This window comes from Bemisia tabaci, chromosome 10 (genome assembly GCF_918797505.1).
Source record: "Bemisia tabaci chromosome 10, PGI_BMITA_v3".
NCBI lineage: Eukaryota > Metazoa > Arthropoda > Insecta > Hemiptera > Aleyrodidae > Bemisia > Bemisia tabaci.
The window spans coordinates 26,187,621-26,202,315 of record NC_092802.1 but is presented as its reverse complement, the minus strand read 5'-3'; the positions used below and the strand labels follow the sequence as shown (position 1 = coordinate 26,202,315).

The following is a 14,695-nucleotide window of genomic DNA, read 5'->3' as shown; positions in this document are numbered from 1 at the left end:
GCATTGCGCAATGCGTGAAGTATCCCTGTTAGGTTTGTAGGCGCCAGTGCGTCGCCGCTCCGCTTTGTGTTAGGCTTTAATATTTAATTTGGCGGAGTCAGCGTTTTTCAACTCATGATTTTGAAATGTTTGCACACTCTGTATGGACTATTCTCATTTTAATTGATGAAAAAAAAAATGTTTTAAAGGAAAATATAATGTTTGCTTTGTAAATATTAAGGTAGTTCCGTATGATCAAACTTAATGATTTCCAAAGCACACGAATTTCTACACAATTTCTTTTAGCCTTTTATAGCCAATGACGATAAAGTGTAAAGCCCGGCGATAGGAACTATAGCCCGACTGTATACTTTTTTATAGCTTCGTATAGCCCGGCTACATGATTTGCTCCGCTTTCTACAGTCAGCTATATGATTTTCAATAGCCTTCTTTAGTCGGCTATAAGAACTCCTATGGTATTTTGAAACGCAGCTCCTATCGCCAATTTTTACCAGGGGTTGTTGGACTGCGGAGCGGTCAGAAGCCAATTTCCTTGTGTTTTGGAAATATCGCCCCTTGCTCTCGCTAAGTATTTTTGATACTGTCAAAAATGGAATATTCAAATGACTACAGATTCTTTTTTTTTATCCTATCACTGGGTAGCATATATTGGTCTTGGGTCTATCAGCTCTTGGGTCAACTATTATTGAGCTGTAATTCCTATGAAATAGGAAATGAAATACTACAATTGGGTTTTTGCGTTTGGCCCAGATATTCCAGACCAAATTTTCATCAAAAACCATAGTCTGTCATCGGTGTCAAACTCGCTCCTAATGTAAACAAACGAACGGCGACATAGTCCGGACATAAACAAAGCGTACCCAGAGCGGACTTCCTCGAGATGTTCCAGACTCAATTTCTCAGCGTTAGCGTTTCTTCACCTCGACAAAAGAACTTTCGTCCGCGTCTAACATTTATCCCTTTCGTAAAATCAAATATCAGTTACCCCGTTGATCTGTTCATGGTGATTTCAGGTGAAATTGCGGCGAGATACTCCAGACTCCTAATGTAAACAAAGCGGCCTGTAACTGGTCGAGATGTTCCGGACTCATTTCTTCATTTACGTTTCTTCATCTCGACCAAAGAAGTTTCTCGCGCATTCAAAGTAACATTTTCCGGTTCCATTGTTAGAGAAAAAACAAGTCATTTTGTTGTAAGTTAGGATAATATTTGTGTTGATTAAGTGGCTTGAGCATTGGACTACCTGGCTGCGCCTTGCATAGCTGCCTCTATATCAAGATGATTGGGAGAAAAGCTTACTGGTTGATGTGCTAATCTGAATCCTAAATCCCTAGGAACGGTAGTTGTGAAAACCAGACGGATGTACAATGCTAGGTACCTTGCTCCTCACTCACTTTCTCATGGATGTTCACTGGTCTCTCCAAGGTTCTGGTTTTGCGATGCGTTGAAGCCAATGCTTTAAGTTTAGCTATAACAACCAGGCTTCGGAGATACTAATTAACAATCCTAGCAGTCACCAAATTCTCCAGCAAACCCGCATAGTTGTCTATTAACAGCTGAAGAAGCAATGGAAACCGTATTTACCTATGACAACAAGATTTTTCCCGTTGGAACTCTGATCGTAAGTATGAGGGGGAACTATCACCTTTAAGGCACGTTTCTCCATGAATTTTCTTGTTTTTTGGCATCAAACTAGGTAGAACTCAAGGAAAATGAGGCAAAACTTTACAAGTTACCATGTAAGGTTCATCTGCTGAAAAAATAGAATAAAGTCTAAAATTCCTAATGAACATCACCAAGATGGTTCTGCCACCAGCAGTTCATTTTTTAAGGCACGGATCAAATACGGTTATCTATTATTCTCACGGTGCCCATCAAATTATAGGTAAGAAACCTAGTCCTGTAATAATAATGGCATGGAATGACGGCCTCTAATTGGTGACTTGACCATCCCCAATAAGTTATCGAAAGAATTTACTTCTTAAAAGATCCTTTGCGAATAAAGCCAAGTAAATATGCAGATAAAAGTCCCTTGTGATATGTGAAGTGTACTTATTCAAAGTAATTTCAAAGGGAAGGGATGAAATGTTCAAAAGGTAACGTCCAAATTTGCAAAGTTGTAGAGGCGCTAGGCACAAATTGGACAAGGTGCCGCTAAGTAATGATTAAATGAATTTTTTATTGTTATTAATTACGGAAAAAAGGAAAAGAGAATCAGGCCGAATGCCAAAATCCAAAATTCGAAAAGTGTAGGGTGTTGTAGGAGCCGAACCTTCTTCGAGATTACGGGCGGCGAGCGGCAACCTGATTGGCTACGAAGATTGCCGAGCATGGCCGAAGGCCTACTCGCCGCTTGGTAGGTGTTAACGGCGGTTTGACAAACAGCAGTTTTTGGTGAAATGTGGTCCGGAATATCTGGGCCAATCTGTTCACTCCTACTATTACCCCTGCTCCCCCTTGAAAAAAACTCTCCTCGCACAATTATATGGCAACCGCGCCTTAATCTTCTAGAGCTGTCACGGTAGTTTTGTCTATCACGGTGCTGATTCTTTGAATCCCAATCAAACAATCGTTCCATTCCGTTTTTTCGGCGCCCCCCCCCCCTCCCGCCGCCGGATGACATCGTAATTATTCATTAGCAATTATGAAAAATAGCTGACACACGATCAGATTTCATCGAGTCACCAAATTACTTTCGGTTTTGCCGTTAGCTCCGTCCCGGGTTTTTCTCGGGATGCCATCATATTTCACCTCCATTTTCACTTTCTTGTTCCACTCAGTCGAGCTTCTTGCTCTTGTTTCACTTTGTTTTACATAATCCGCTAAGAGCTTAGCGACGAAATCGGAGTTTCAAAGCCGATCGGTTTTTGTTGATGGTTCGTTGTCCCAAAAAAACACGCGGTTGACTGAACAGGAGTAAATGGAAAGACTGCATGCTAGAAACGAAAGAAAGAGAGAAACTCCGATTGCAGTTCAGCACGTGCACTTGTCTAAAGACAAAAAACTCCAAGTGCACGAACATTTGCAGCCAAACTATAACGACTACTGTTCTTAGTCAGGTTTCCAAGAAGTCTGATTGCAATAAATTACAATTATCTGGTTGAGCTGGATCGCGTTGAGCAGAAAGAAACCAATTCCTTATCAGCTATTGCCAGATTTAATTGGGCGATTTAATTTATTACATGAAAATGGTTGTGTGGATTCTCGTGCGAATTTTAGTGAATTTTCTGGAAAAAATTAAATTTGCTTAAAAATAAAAACCTGATGTGACTTGGTTCCTCTCTGCAAAATGCGGTCCAAACATTGTCACTGCACCGGATTGTTGTGTATGTTGCATATCTACTGATTGAAGGGGCACTTCTTATTAAAATTTATCGCTTTAAAATTGAAGTAAGTTTAGATTTTTTATTGCTTGGCAAACTGCCCATCTTTTCGGGTACGTGGTCGTGGTACGGTTTCTTATTTATGGTTTAAAATTATCATTTATTGACCAAATTATACCTTTTCTGTAAGATGAAATCATTAGGGAAACGCGTTACGCACAACTTTTAGGGCGCGATGCACTTGGAGGTTGGGCCGCGACCTAGCGATGCAAAAATATTGCAATTCCACGGTTAATAATTTGCAATTTTATTGCTTCGCATCTCATTATTTCAATATTTTTATCGCACTTTCCATGTGTGATCACGTACTGTGCACAGCTTCTGTGTTTCAAACTTGTTCCAGCAAAACGGATCAAACATAATGAGTGAATAGTATCAGAGAGGAAAATGGTTCAAAAGGGTGGAAAGGGAAAAATATTATATCAGTGAATAGAAATTCATATGTATGAGAGTACCATTTATTTGTTTTATGACACTGTTTAAAAATATGAAAATATTTGGCTGACTTAAGGGCAGAGTAACCACATCTTTGGTAATGTTTCGTTGGAACATAACGTATCTACAAAAAGGTAACCTATCAAATATCATATCATATAGGAGATATAGCCTGAGTTGCTTCACACTCTATAACTCACAGCATTTGAGATTCGTAAAAATGAAGTTGAAAGTATTGCTTCTACAATCGTGTGTATGAGTAATTTCATTAGCAAGAGCGTAGAATTTCGTTGCAAATAATTGAGGATTTCCGTTGAAATCGGAGTTTGTGTCAAAATAAAGTTCCAGATACTATCGATTATTGCGAAAAGAAAAAACTTTTTATAAAATTAACTCTGGGATTTAGATGAAATACTAAACATGTGAACTGTGAATGTGTTAATGTGCTACAGTTGAAATGCATTGTCTTTGTAGAATATCATGACCCAAAGAGGAGTCACTTAAATTGTTTTGTTTTAGAGAGCTACTAACTATACAAAAAAAGAGATATCATTTCATCGCTTTGAAAATAAAGACAGGCTTGATCAGTTACTGTTATACTGAAAATTTTCCACGAAACAAGCGCAGGACGTAGGAATTTGGAAGACGTCTACCATAGGTCTATGATGAGGTTTGTTTGGGTCTATGGCCAAAAGTTTCACAGGCATTTGCCTTTGAATACACATCGACTTGTAGCATGGAGGCAAGTATTCGCATTTTCCATTGGGATACCTGTAAAAGAGATGGAGACCAAAGGTGAGTCGAAAAGAGCATCGAATCGGTTTAAGGTGAATCTTTAGTTTTTGTGCGATGCATTCTGGATGCGATCGATACATCCCAAAGTTTAACTATTAGTCGAACTATTTTGGAAAATACATATTATAATTTATAAAATTTTGGAACATGAACTTCTTCTTGCTCATCTGCGTACACACTTAGTTACCCTCACCCTTGTTGTCATGTTGGACTGATATGTTATTATTTGTATGCACACGTTCAGCCGATCTCCTTTACGCTATGGCCTATGCTACAGTATGATACATGAAATTACATCGAACTTTAGTGAGGAATCCGAATCTGAGCATAGATTTTGGATGTCACTCGTTTTAAGTCAAATTTTCAAAATTCCAAAATCCAAGATGGCGGACGTTCCCTAAAATACTATCTCGGCTCCTGGTTGTTCGATTTTTGTGAAACTCGATATCAGGGTATATTTTTCTACGAGAGACCCGAATTCTTAGCCAAAATTACAAAATACCAAAACTCAAGATGGCGGACGTGGCCTAGGTGAACAGGTGAAAATGAGATCACAAATGATAAAAAAGTTTGTCTTACTTGCAAGTTTCTATCCTCACGCTCTGAGGATACTTATCCGTGTTGATGACTATCATCCATTTATTCTTCCAATTGAGAGCCCATCCGATTCTGATGTAGGCTACTTCAGATTCGCAGACGAAGTGACCTTTATGGCTAAAACAGAAAAATGTACACTTAGGCTGTTCTTATGTGCTGATACGTTTATTTTTGCTTTTTAGGCCAGGGCCGAATGCACATACTTACGAGATCGACGGTTAAAGTAGAAAAACGCGTCTTTCCGACTGCGACTGACTACTAACTACGTCGTCGCTTATGTTTCAATATCTTGAAAAAAAACGAATCAACAATTTTTCTTAAAACAGACGATACAAAAGACGTAATTTGTGTGTTTTGAAAATGACATTTAAAATTGAATGAAAACTTAGAATGTATTGTAACTTTTAAACTTTTTTTAAATTACTAAAGAATGACTGTAACTCATTTTAGAAGTGCATCATGCATGTCACTATATCATTTACCCTGAAAGTTTCAAAAGTAGTACTTGAGATGTTTCGGTTTTCCTCGTCTAAGACAAACGTCTCATAAACATTTCATCAATTTCCCGAGATATTTCAAAAACATCTTTCAAGTATCATCGTGCCTGTAGAGAGATGTAGATACTCGTTATTTTTTGAAAGCAATTTAGCTTATTTTGCGTTTGCGTAGCATTTCTGAAATATTTCAGATTCATATTCATACGTGGAGGGTAAGAAAATATGTCGGTTTTGATGGATTCTCACCGGAATTTATGCGTGACATTGTCATCGGTAATGAACTCCTCTGCTGAGTACTGATGTAACTCATTGTAGATCGTTCGTACCTCATCGTAGTAGCTGTCAATCGTGTCATGCACTCGGTCACTGAAAAATTATTTTGGGTAATTTTAGTTGAGTAAAGTACAAAAATTTTAAAAAAAGTTACACAGCAAATTTGATGAACAAATGAGTAAATTACGCACCAGAGAATTCAAAATTTCCCGCAAAATTTTGAACAGAAAAGACATTGCGTGTTGCTTTGATTCATATACCTTATCCGGTGGCCTATTTGCGTGCATTATTGGGATGTATCATCATCCAGTTTCCGAGGAATTTCAAAATTCCCGCATTCGATAAAACGATCCCCTTCGTTGTTGGCAACTAGCCTTGTCCAGAATGGGATGCAAGGATACCCAACTGAAATATCCGGACATCTTACACACTGTACTAAATTTTTCCTAAGTTTAATTGAAGTCGTTTTGGAGCGTTTCTTTTTATTTTTTTTTCTTTCTTTAGGTACAATGAGATAAAAAGTGCCAATGTTCCTATGTTCCTATGGCTCGGATATGCAGTTAATCGCCTGGTTGTGGCTTTATCGCCATCGGCTAAGAAAGGCTATAGGAAATGTATAGCCGGCTATAGAAGCTGTAGGAAATCTCACAGCCGGAGGTCTATAGTATTTTGGAGCACAGATCCTACTGCCAATTTTTACCAGGGATAGCACGACGGGTAACTTCTAAAAATATCATAACGAGTGATTTCTGAAGATATCACAACGAGTAATTTCTAAAGATATCATAACGACTGATTTCTAAAGCTATCACAACGAGTGATTTCTAAAGATATCACAATAAGTTGGAACCTACTCGGGGTAATCAACGGTGTGCATACAGAAGTTCATCTCTCTGGCACAGGCTGGCCGAGGGGTATCGGGCACCTGGGGCTGTGACTGTGGGGCTGCTGCCGTCGTCTGCACGGCCTGAGTTGGTTGCGGTTGCTTCACGTTCGAGGACTGGCCCTGCGGCTGCGCCTGCGACTGCTGTTGCGTCGTCGATTTCTTCCCCGAGCTGTTCTCCTGGGCCTGGGTTTTTGGTAGTGTCACTCGGGTGTATGGATCTATCAGAGATAAGGAAAAAAAAACATGTTTTTTGTCATGCTAAATTAATTCATCATCCCTTTTACTTAATGCATACCCCCAATTTACTTACGTTTAAGTAGCAACGATTTTTTTTTTTTTTTTTTTTTTTTTTTTTTTTTTTTGAAAATTTGATTTATTTGTCCTCCGTAGCGTAACGTTACAAATTTTTATCGATGCTTCATTTTCTGGAAAAAAACACTACCAAAATTTTGAACTTAAAAAAAAGAGATTTGGACCCTACATCCTACAAGCACTGCAACATTGATTTTTGTCCCCTAGTACCAGAGATTAATGGTTGCAATAGACAAAGAAAGTAGGTAATAGACTAACTAACAGCAACCCACGAGAGCCTTACAGTTAGTCCATCATATCCTCCTTTAATCTATACGAACTATGCATTTCAACCAATAGGATTGCTCCATACTCCCTAGGTTTTCCTTGTCAATCGTTTTGTCCATCAATTTCAACAATGAACTCGCCCAGTATGGCTATATGTTTTGAAGAGATACCTGGACTCACCAGTTTTGTTCTTGAAGTGCTTGGTGTGGAGTTATTGGAGCGATCCTATGGTTGAAATGGGTGGTTTCTGTACACTGAAAAAAAAAAACTCCGGCCGAGGGAGCCGCAATTACGGGCTATATAGACATACCGTCCGTTCCGGGCTCAAAGGCCGAAAATTCCGGCTGCTGGAGCCGTAGCTTCGGCCTCTGAGCCCGGAGCATTCGAAACTACGCCTCCAGCAGCCGGAAGTTTCGGCCTTTGAGCCCGGAACGGACGGTATGTCCATATAACCCATAATTGCGGCTCCCACGGCCGGAATTTCATTTTCAGTGTAGACTAAGGGAAAAAATGATGGACAAAATACAGAGTCTCTCGTGGGTTACCGTTAGTCCGTCTATCTGCTTTGTCCAATGCAACCACCAATTTCTACCAATAGGATCTAGAGTACCTTTATAGACAGAGTATGGCCATTCGTATCTTTTTACTACAGGAAAACTGTTCCGCTTTTTGATTGGTCAACGAGTTTTTAGGCTTCATGATGCTCTTAGGGCCGTAAATAAACAAACAAGATGGCGACTCTCTGTATCATTGATAAGAGGCTAAATTTGAAAAAAATATCAATTATACGGCAGTAACAATTTAAACTAGCATATCTACGAATAACACACGAAACACACATGAAAACATTGTTAAATCGCCTTTCACTTTTATCACAGGAGGATGTAAGATGTGCATAACCTCAAACTTTTTTTTTTTTTTTTTTTTTTTTTTTTTGCTGGTTTAGTGGCTTATATTCCGTTGGAACCTACAGCCATCGATAGACAGTATTTATTGTCCTTAGACATCATGGGATTTAGGCACATCCATGCTCCAGGCTTTCAAATTTTCAGGGATTAAGGCCGAGTGGAATCTGTTTCTGCAGATCCACTCGTCAGTTCCATGAAAATTTGTCGCCACCACCGGGATTCGAACCCGGGACCTATTGGCCTAGAGTCAGAACCTCAAACTTCCTTGCTGATAACAGCCATCTTGTTTGTTTATTTACGGCCCTAAGAGCATCGTGTCAGCCTATTCGCTCGCGACCAATGAAAAACCGGAACAGAAATGGCCATACTCTGTCTATAAAGGTACTCTAATAGGATCTAATCATACCTCTTTTGTCACCTTTGTCTATAGCTTTGTTTATCGATTCCAACAACCGACCCGTAGTGTGGCTATATAACGTTTTTAAGGAGGCAGCTGGACTCACCGGTTTTGTTCTTGGAGTGCTTGGTATGGAACTTGTTGAGGACGAAGGGCTTGTAGCTGAAGGGTTTGTCCCTGATGGAGGGGATCGTGGGGAGGATGTCGTGGGCTCTGTGTTCCTTGAGCAAGTCCTTGGCCGAGCGGGTGGACGTCTCCGGGCCGGCCTCGGCGAGGACCCGCCAACCCCCGGCTTGCGCCTCATCGCTCCACATTTCAGAGACCCACAGAAGCATGTAAACTCGCCACAGAATGGATAACAACATCTGCACAGAGTCATCAACCGAGATGGATTAAAATACTGCCGTCATAGCACGGAAAAAAAAGCACGAGGTTGTTGGATGATATGGACATTTCCAATTAATGGACCACTAGATAAGTTACAAATTTCAGCATTTTGATACATGTTTCTTATCCAAAATTTCACGTAAAACACGATGCACAAAACGAAATTTACCGAAATGAACTCCTTACGAAGATATTTAATGATTCTTGATGCGTGAATTCAAACCACCCGCTCATGAAAACTCAATGCTCATCATGACATGATCATGACAGTCTCTGCTATATAAAAATCTGGCAACCGCGATCTTGACGCTTTGGCTCAGCTATAGCAAATTGCTTATAGTTTGAATAACACTTGGTGGAAAATGAACACTGCTCGATAGAGAAGATTGCCGAAACCGTTGTAGTGCGCGATTTGACTTACGTAGAACTTTGAGTTTCTTGTGAGCGGGCAGTTCAAATTCTTCGTGACCAATGTGAAATAAAATCGTTAATATCTTCGTTAGGAGTTTGCAGTAAAGACTAAGATTGCAGTAAACTTTCGATTTGTGTATTCTTTATTCCCGTTTGTGACATCCACAAGCCGCGTTGTCTCAACTCTCTCTATGAAGGGTCTCCAGCGCTAACTATGCGTTGCGCGCGCCGTGCTGTAAGCGCAACGCATGAAGTATCCTGTGGTCTTGTAAGGCGCTATTATGCATTCCGTTCCGGACGCGCCAGCCCCGCGCCGCGGGCCGCACCGTCACCGCTCACCGTGTTGGACGCGATTTCTCAAAATTGCGGTGTAAGTGGTTTTGAACTTATAATTTTGAAGTTTTTGTACAGTTTGTTGGAATTATTGTCGTTTCGATTGATGAAACATTTCATAAAACCCGACGGATTTTCTCCTCTTCAATTACATATTTTTATTAATTATTTTATTAGACAGGCCCTTCGTCGATACCCATTCTCCATAGGTAGGCGCGGAGTACTGCGGGGGTCGCAAAACTTTTCCTTCCTATGCGGATAAAAGCCTGTGTCACACTATCAAAGCTATAACCATCAAAATATCAAGGTAAGGTGTTGTGATTGGCTAATACAATGACTAGTTCCAATCGCAGCTTTTGACCGTGACATTTTGATGGAGTATTTTGATAGTGTGACACAGGCTGTAGCATTTCGATGGTGATACTACCGGACCACGGATTTAATCGGTTTGCGACGATGCAGAATTCCTGCCATACTTAATTTTTTAAATTAAAAACTACCTACTCATCGTCAATTCTATAAACTTTGCATGATTTTTCCTCTTTACGCGATGAAAAGTCCATAAAAACTTTAAAGAATGATGTTGGTTTGTTCTCCTTCAAAAAAAAATAAAATGGGAGCGGGGATTTTTAGACACCGCAAACGAGATACGTGGTCAGTGACTCGACTGTTGAATCGATATCGAACGACCATGATCGATAGAAAGCATTGCTGTGATATAGATTTATCGATCAATAGCATTCGATAAACGATTCAATACTCGACCCGCTGATAGTTTCACCGTCGATTAGCCGCATTGGCGGATCCAGCAAATTGGCAACATTGTCTTTTCTCCATTTAAACCTATGGAAATGTATCGAATCTTGGAGGGGCCAGGTGCTCTGACAAGAATCGATTATTTAGCGTATGTTTAAATAGAGGAAATCCGGTGTTGCCAAATTGCTGGATCCGCCTCTGATTAGCCGATGCTGCGACGAAGAGCACCGCGGTACCACGGTAGCGGGCGCACGTGTCATTTTGGAATAATTAAAAAAATTAATTGCATGAAATTTTCGCAATGTAGGCCCCGAACGAAACACGAGTAAACTGTTGATACAAGTACACATACACAAATCGTCAAGAGCAATAACAAAATGTTTCAATGAAAAGCCCCTGTGACTCTCCCCCAACATGTTTAAATTCCACATAAAAGTTTGATTTGAAATTGATAAGTGTTCTCACTAAATAAATTAAAATCAATGGGCCTGTTGCATGCAAGAGATACAGCCGCGCGAATATACTTTTTAGAGGTTAAATGACACGAAAATTACGATGGTCACATTAAAAAAGTCTGAAATACACTCCTTACTGCGCAATTTGTGTTGTTAGGAACGCGCTTTTTCAAATTTCCCGCGTCTGGGGGCAGTTTTCTAATCACCGAAAACGAGCAGACGGCGGGCTCGGTGATTTCCGGAAGATGCCGTGTCGTTGTTGTTGTTGTTATTTTTGCCTTCAGTTTGTTTACAAACCCAACGTGATCTCCTACAGTGGTCCATATACGCTTTATGCGGTAACCAAATCGATCAACTTTTACATATCCAACGCAATCCTTCTACATTTCATTCACGATGTCACGAGCTCCGATTTTTAGGTTATGTTGTCAGTTTTAGTTGACCGGAAATAGCCGCGAGTTGCCGTTAATAGACCGTATTCGATAACGGTTCGATGTATCGTTTGGTTCAAAACAATAGAACCTAACCTCGAACCAAACTTAAAGGATTTTAATTGGAAAAGCTGCAAATGAGAAATTTCCTGACAATTTCACTTTGCATTGGCATTTGGTACTCAAAAGAATAAAAAATCTGTTTCAAAAGATCCGTTCTCTCAGATTTCTGAATTTACTTTTGAGGCTATGTTTATGTTTTGAACCAATCGATATCGATACAATCTCACCCGTTTGATGTATCGAATACGATCTATTGTTTCCGTTAGAAAGCTGCCCCCAGACGCGGGAAATTTGAAAAAGCGCGTTCCTCACAACACAAATTGCGCAGTAAGGAGTGTATTTCAGACTTTTTTAATGTGACCATCGTAATTTTCGTGCCATTTAACCTCTAAAAAGTCTAATCGCATGGCTGTATCTCTTGCATGCAACATAGTCCAGGCGCGTGGTAGCTAAAAATGAGGCTACCTGGAATTTTGGGTACACAGCGATTTTTTTGGCTTACTTTATGTTTTTTGGGTCGCTGAATCCGAATCTGAAGTTTCCGCACGCGTATCTGGTGAGCATTTTCCGCTATTTTGAAAAAATGGCCTAAAAAGGCCTTTTTTTGCGGTTTTTTTGATATAGCGGCTACGGATGAGGAAAAGTTCCGGATTTAGCTAATGTTTTGAATAGCTGACAAAATTTGGAAGAAAATGGTATATAAATATGCTAGGTTTGCTCAAAAATTGAGGAACCTCGGATTTCGGAACTTTAGAACGCTTCGGAACTTGGCTGACCGCGGCGAGCCGGATCGCGCGTTGACGGGTGCGCCGCGAAAACGTGAATAGGCGCGATGTTCACGATGCTGTATCTTCCTCAATTTTTAAGCAAACCTAACATATGTATACACCATTTTCTTCCAAATTATGTCAGCTATTCAAAACATTAGCTAAATCCGGAACTTTTCCTCATCCGTAGCCGCTATATCAAAAAAACCGCAAAAAAAGGCCTTTTTAGGCCATTTTTTCAAAATAGCGGAAAATGCTCACCAGATACGCGTGCGGAAACTTCAGATTCGGATTCAGCGACCCAAAAAACATAAAGTAGGCCAAAAAAATCGCTGTGTACCCAAAATTCCAGGTAGACTTACCAGGCGCCTGGACTAACAGGCCCATTGGACCGCGTTAAGCAGAATGAACCAAATCACGTTCAACAATTGCCAAACTTAATTGGGCAATTTAATTTATTCATCATAACAGTTGTTCCGATATTTGTGAAAATTCTAGTGAACTTTCTGCATAGTTCAAAGCAAATTCCTTAAAAATTTTAACGCATATACGTTCTCTTGCAAAAATTTAAATCACCCGGTTAAATTTGGTAGTAGCAAAAGTGGCTTGATTACTTGCTGCGAAACACGGTTGAGTCACTTAATGAATGAAAAAATAATACTACAATGTACAATAATACAATAATACTTACAATACTGACATATTTTTATGGAATTTTGAAGTATATTTCATGGAAGTGCAGACACTCTGGCGTTGGGCATACCCGATTCGTTTTTATTCGATGTATTTCAAATGCACAATACTGTTCGGATTGTCAATCATCGGATCGCAGAATTTATCCGGCACATTTTCCTTTTTTAAAATCAAAAGCACTCGAACAGAAATCACTCAAAATCGTATTCAATAACTTTTAGGATAGTTGTTGAATAGTCTGCGCACGTATTTTGAAAAATGAATTATTTCTTTCTCAAAATAAAGAAAAGGGGAACAAATTCAGTTTAGAGATACTGTCCACTGTAAAAATAATTGTTCGTTCGAAAATGACACTTGGCAGTATGTGAACAAATGAGAATCTATAATTTAAACTTTTTCTCGTTGATTTTCCAAATGCTTTGATGTAAGTTTAATTTTATTGGTCCAGAAAATTGAAGAACATGGAGATTAATTATCCTTGCATTCGCGTACTCTGAAATTTGCGGTAAGTGCACTTGAAATATGTTTGGCAAGAGCGGTCCGTCATTTCATGCAGCATCAACTGGATTCAAAAATTGCAAACTTTCACTCAATTTCAGAATGAATATAAGATTTGGTGTTCATAAAGCTCAGACACTAGCTGGTTTAAGTACATGCATTAACTTTCAGTCCTCCAATCACTTTTTATTTCCGAGTTGCCAGAAAGTATAAAAAACACACACAAAAATCACGACGAGTTTGAAATTATGATTTAACGGCAGCCAAATCCAAAAAATTTGAGAACAGAATGTACACAAATTTGATACTTTTGAAAAACACTTTCTGATATGATGAATTGTGACACAAAATTCTCAAGATTTTCTCAAATTCTAATCACTTTCTCTTATCGAGCTATCCAAAAATAGCGAGAGCGCACAAACAAATCACGACGACTTTGGAAGTTTGAATCGAACTTCAGCGAAACCGAAAAGTTTGAGTGATCAAGTTGTGCGGCGAAGAAAAAATTCTCAGTTTAAAAAGTCCGAGAAAGTATAGAAAATTGGAATTTCTGAAAACTGATCCCTGATCCTTTAAATTGTGAAAAAAAAATTGCGGAGGCGGAATCTTCGATTTCGGAAGTCGAAAGTCGCGTGGACTTTCGGTGCTCGGAACTTCCGCGGTTTGCAAAAAATATCGACCTATTCTACTGTTACTGCAAACACTGTTAGTGCCAACTAAACTAAGAAATTTAAAACTGAGAGGAAATTAATTCCGCAAAAATCGCTCGAATCTCAAAACGTAGATTTCGCGCGCGAGCGGGGAAAACACTGCACGTGGTAAGCTGGTAGAGGAAATGCAGAATCCAGACCCCCCCCCCCCCCCACGGCTCCCGAGAGAAAGAGAGGGAAAGCAAGAAAAATAGTGGTGGAAACTTTTACTCTCCGAATCACAGGGCTACAATGTAGCGTTGCCGCTCTCTCAATAAAATCCGCCTCCTTTACATCGCGATCGATGTTAAAATCGGAATATCTCCTCGCGAAACGGCACCGTTGCGCGGTTGCAAGGCATGATCACTCGATCAGAAAGCGATGACGAATCCAAATTTCGGATGGGGTCACCTCCCGAGCGGGTCCTGCTGTACTTAGATGTTGCCATGAGATGAGAGAACG

At 39.8% G+C, this 14,695-nt stretch overlaps 1 protein-coding gene across 1 annotated transcript; it reads right to left on the bottom strand.

Annotated features, from left to right (window-relative positions):
- Positions 1–3,823: 3,823 nt before the first annotated feature.
- Positions 3,824–14,333, bottom strand: LOC109044423 (uncharacterized). The gene is made up of 6 exons (XM_072305494.1): positions 13,045–14,333; positions 8,857–9,115; positions 6,835–7,084; positions 5,954–6,073; positions 5,193–5,327; positions 3,824–4,589 (listed from the first exon to the last, which is right to left on the bottom strand). The coding sequence occupies exons 2-6, from the start codon at positions 9,113–9,115 to the stop codon at positions 4,403–4,405; spliced, it is 951 nt and encodes a 316-aa protein (XP_072161595.1). The 5' UTR covers positions 13,045–14,333; the 3' UTR covers positions 3,824–4,402.
- Between the last annotated feature and the right edge of the window lie 362 nt (positions 14,334–14,695).

Bases quoted from the DNA above. Each gene is read 5' to 3' on its own strand.
- LOC109044423 (XM_072305494.1), bottom strand. From the start codon at position 9,115: ATGTTGTTATCCATTCTGTGGCGAGTTTACATGCTTCTGTGGGTCTCT. The intron at 6,074-6,834 runs GTAGGTTCCAAC...ATAATTTTTCAG, and splicing joins CACACCGTTGATTACCCCGA to TGACCGAGTGCATGACACGA. The intron at 4,590-5,192 runs GTAAGACAAACT...TCTCTTTTACAG, and splicing joins GTGAGGATAGAAACTTGCAA to GTATCCCAATGGAAAATGCG.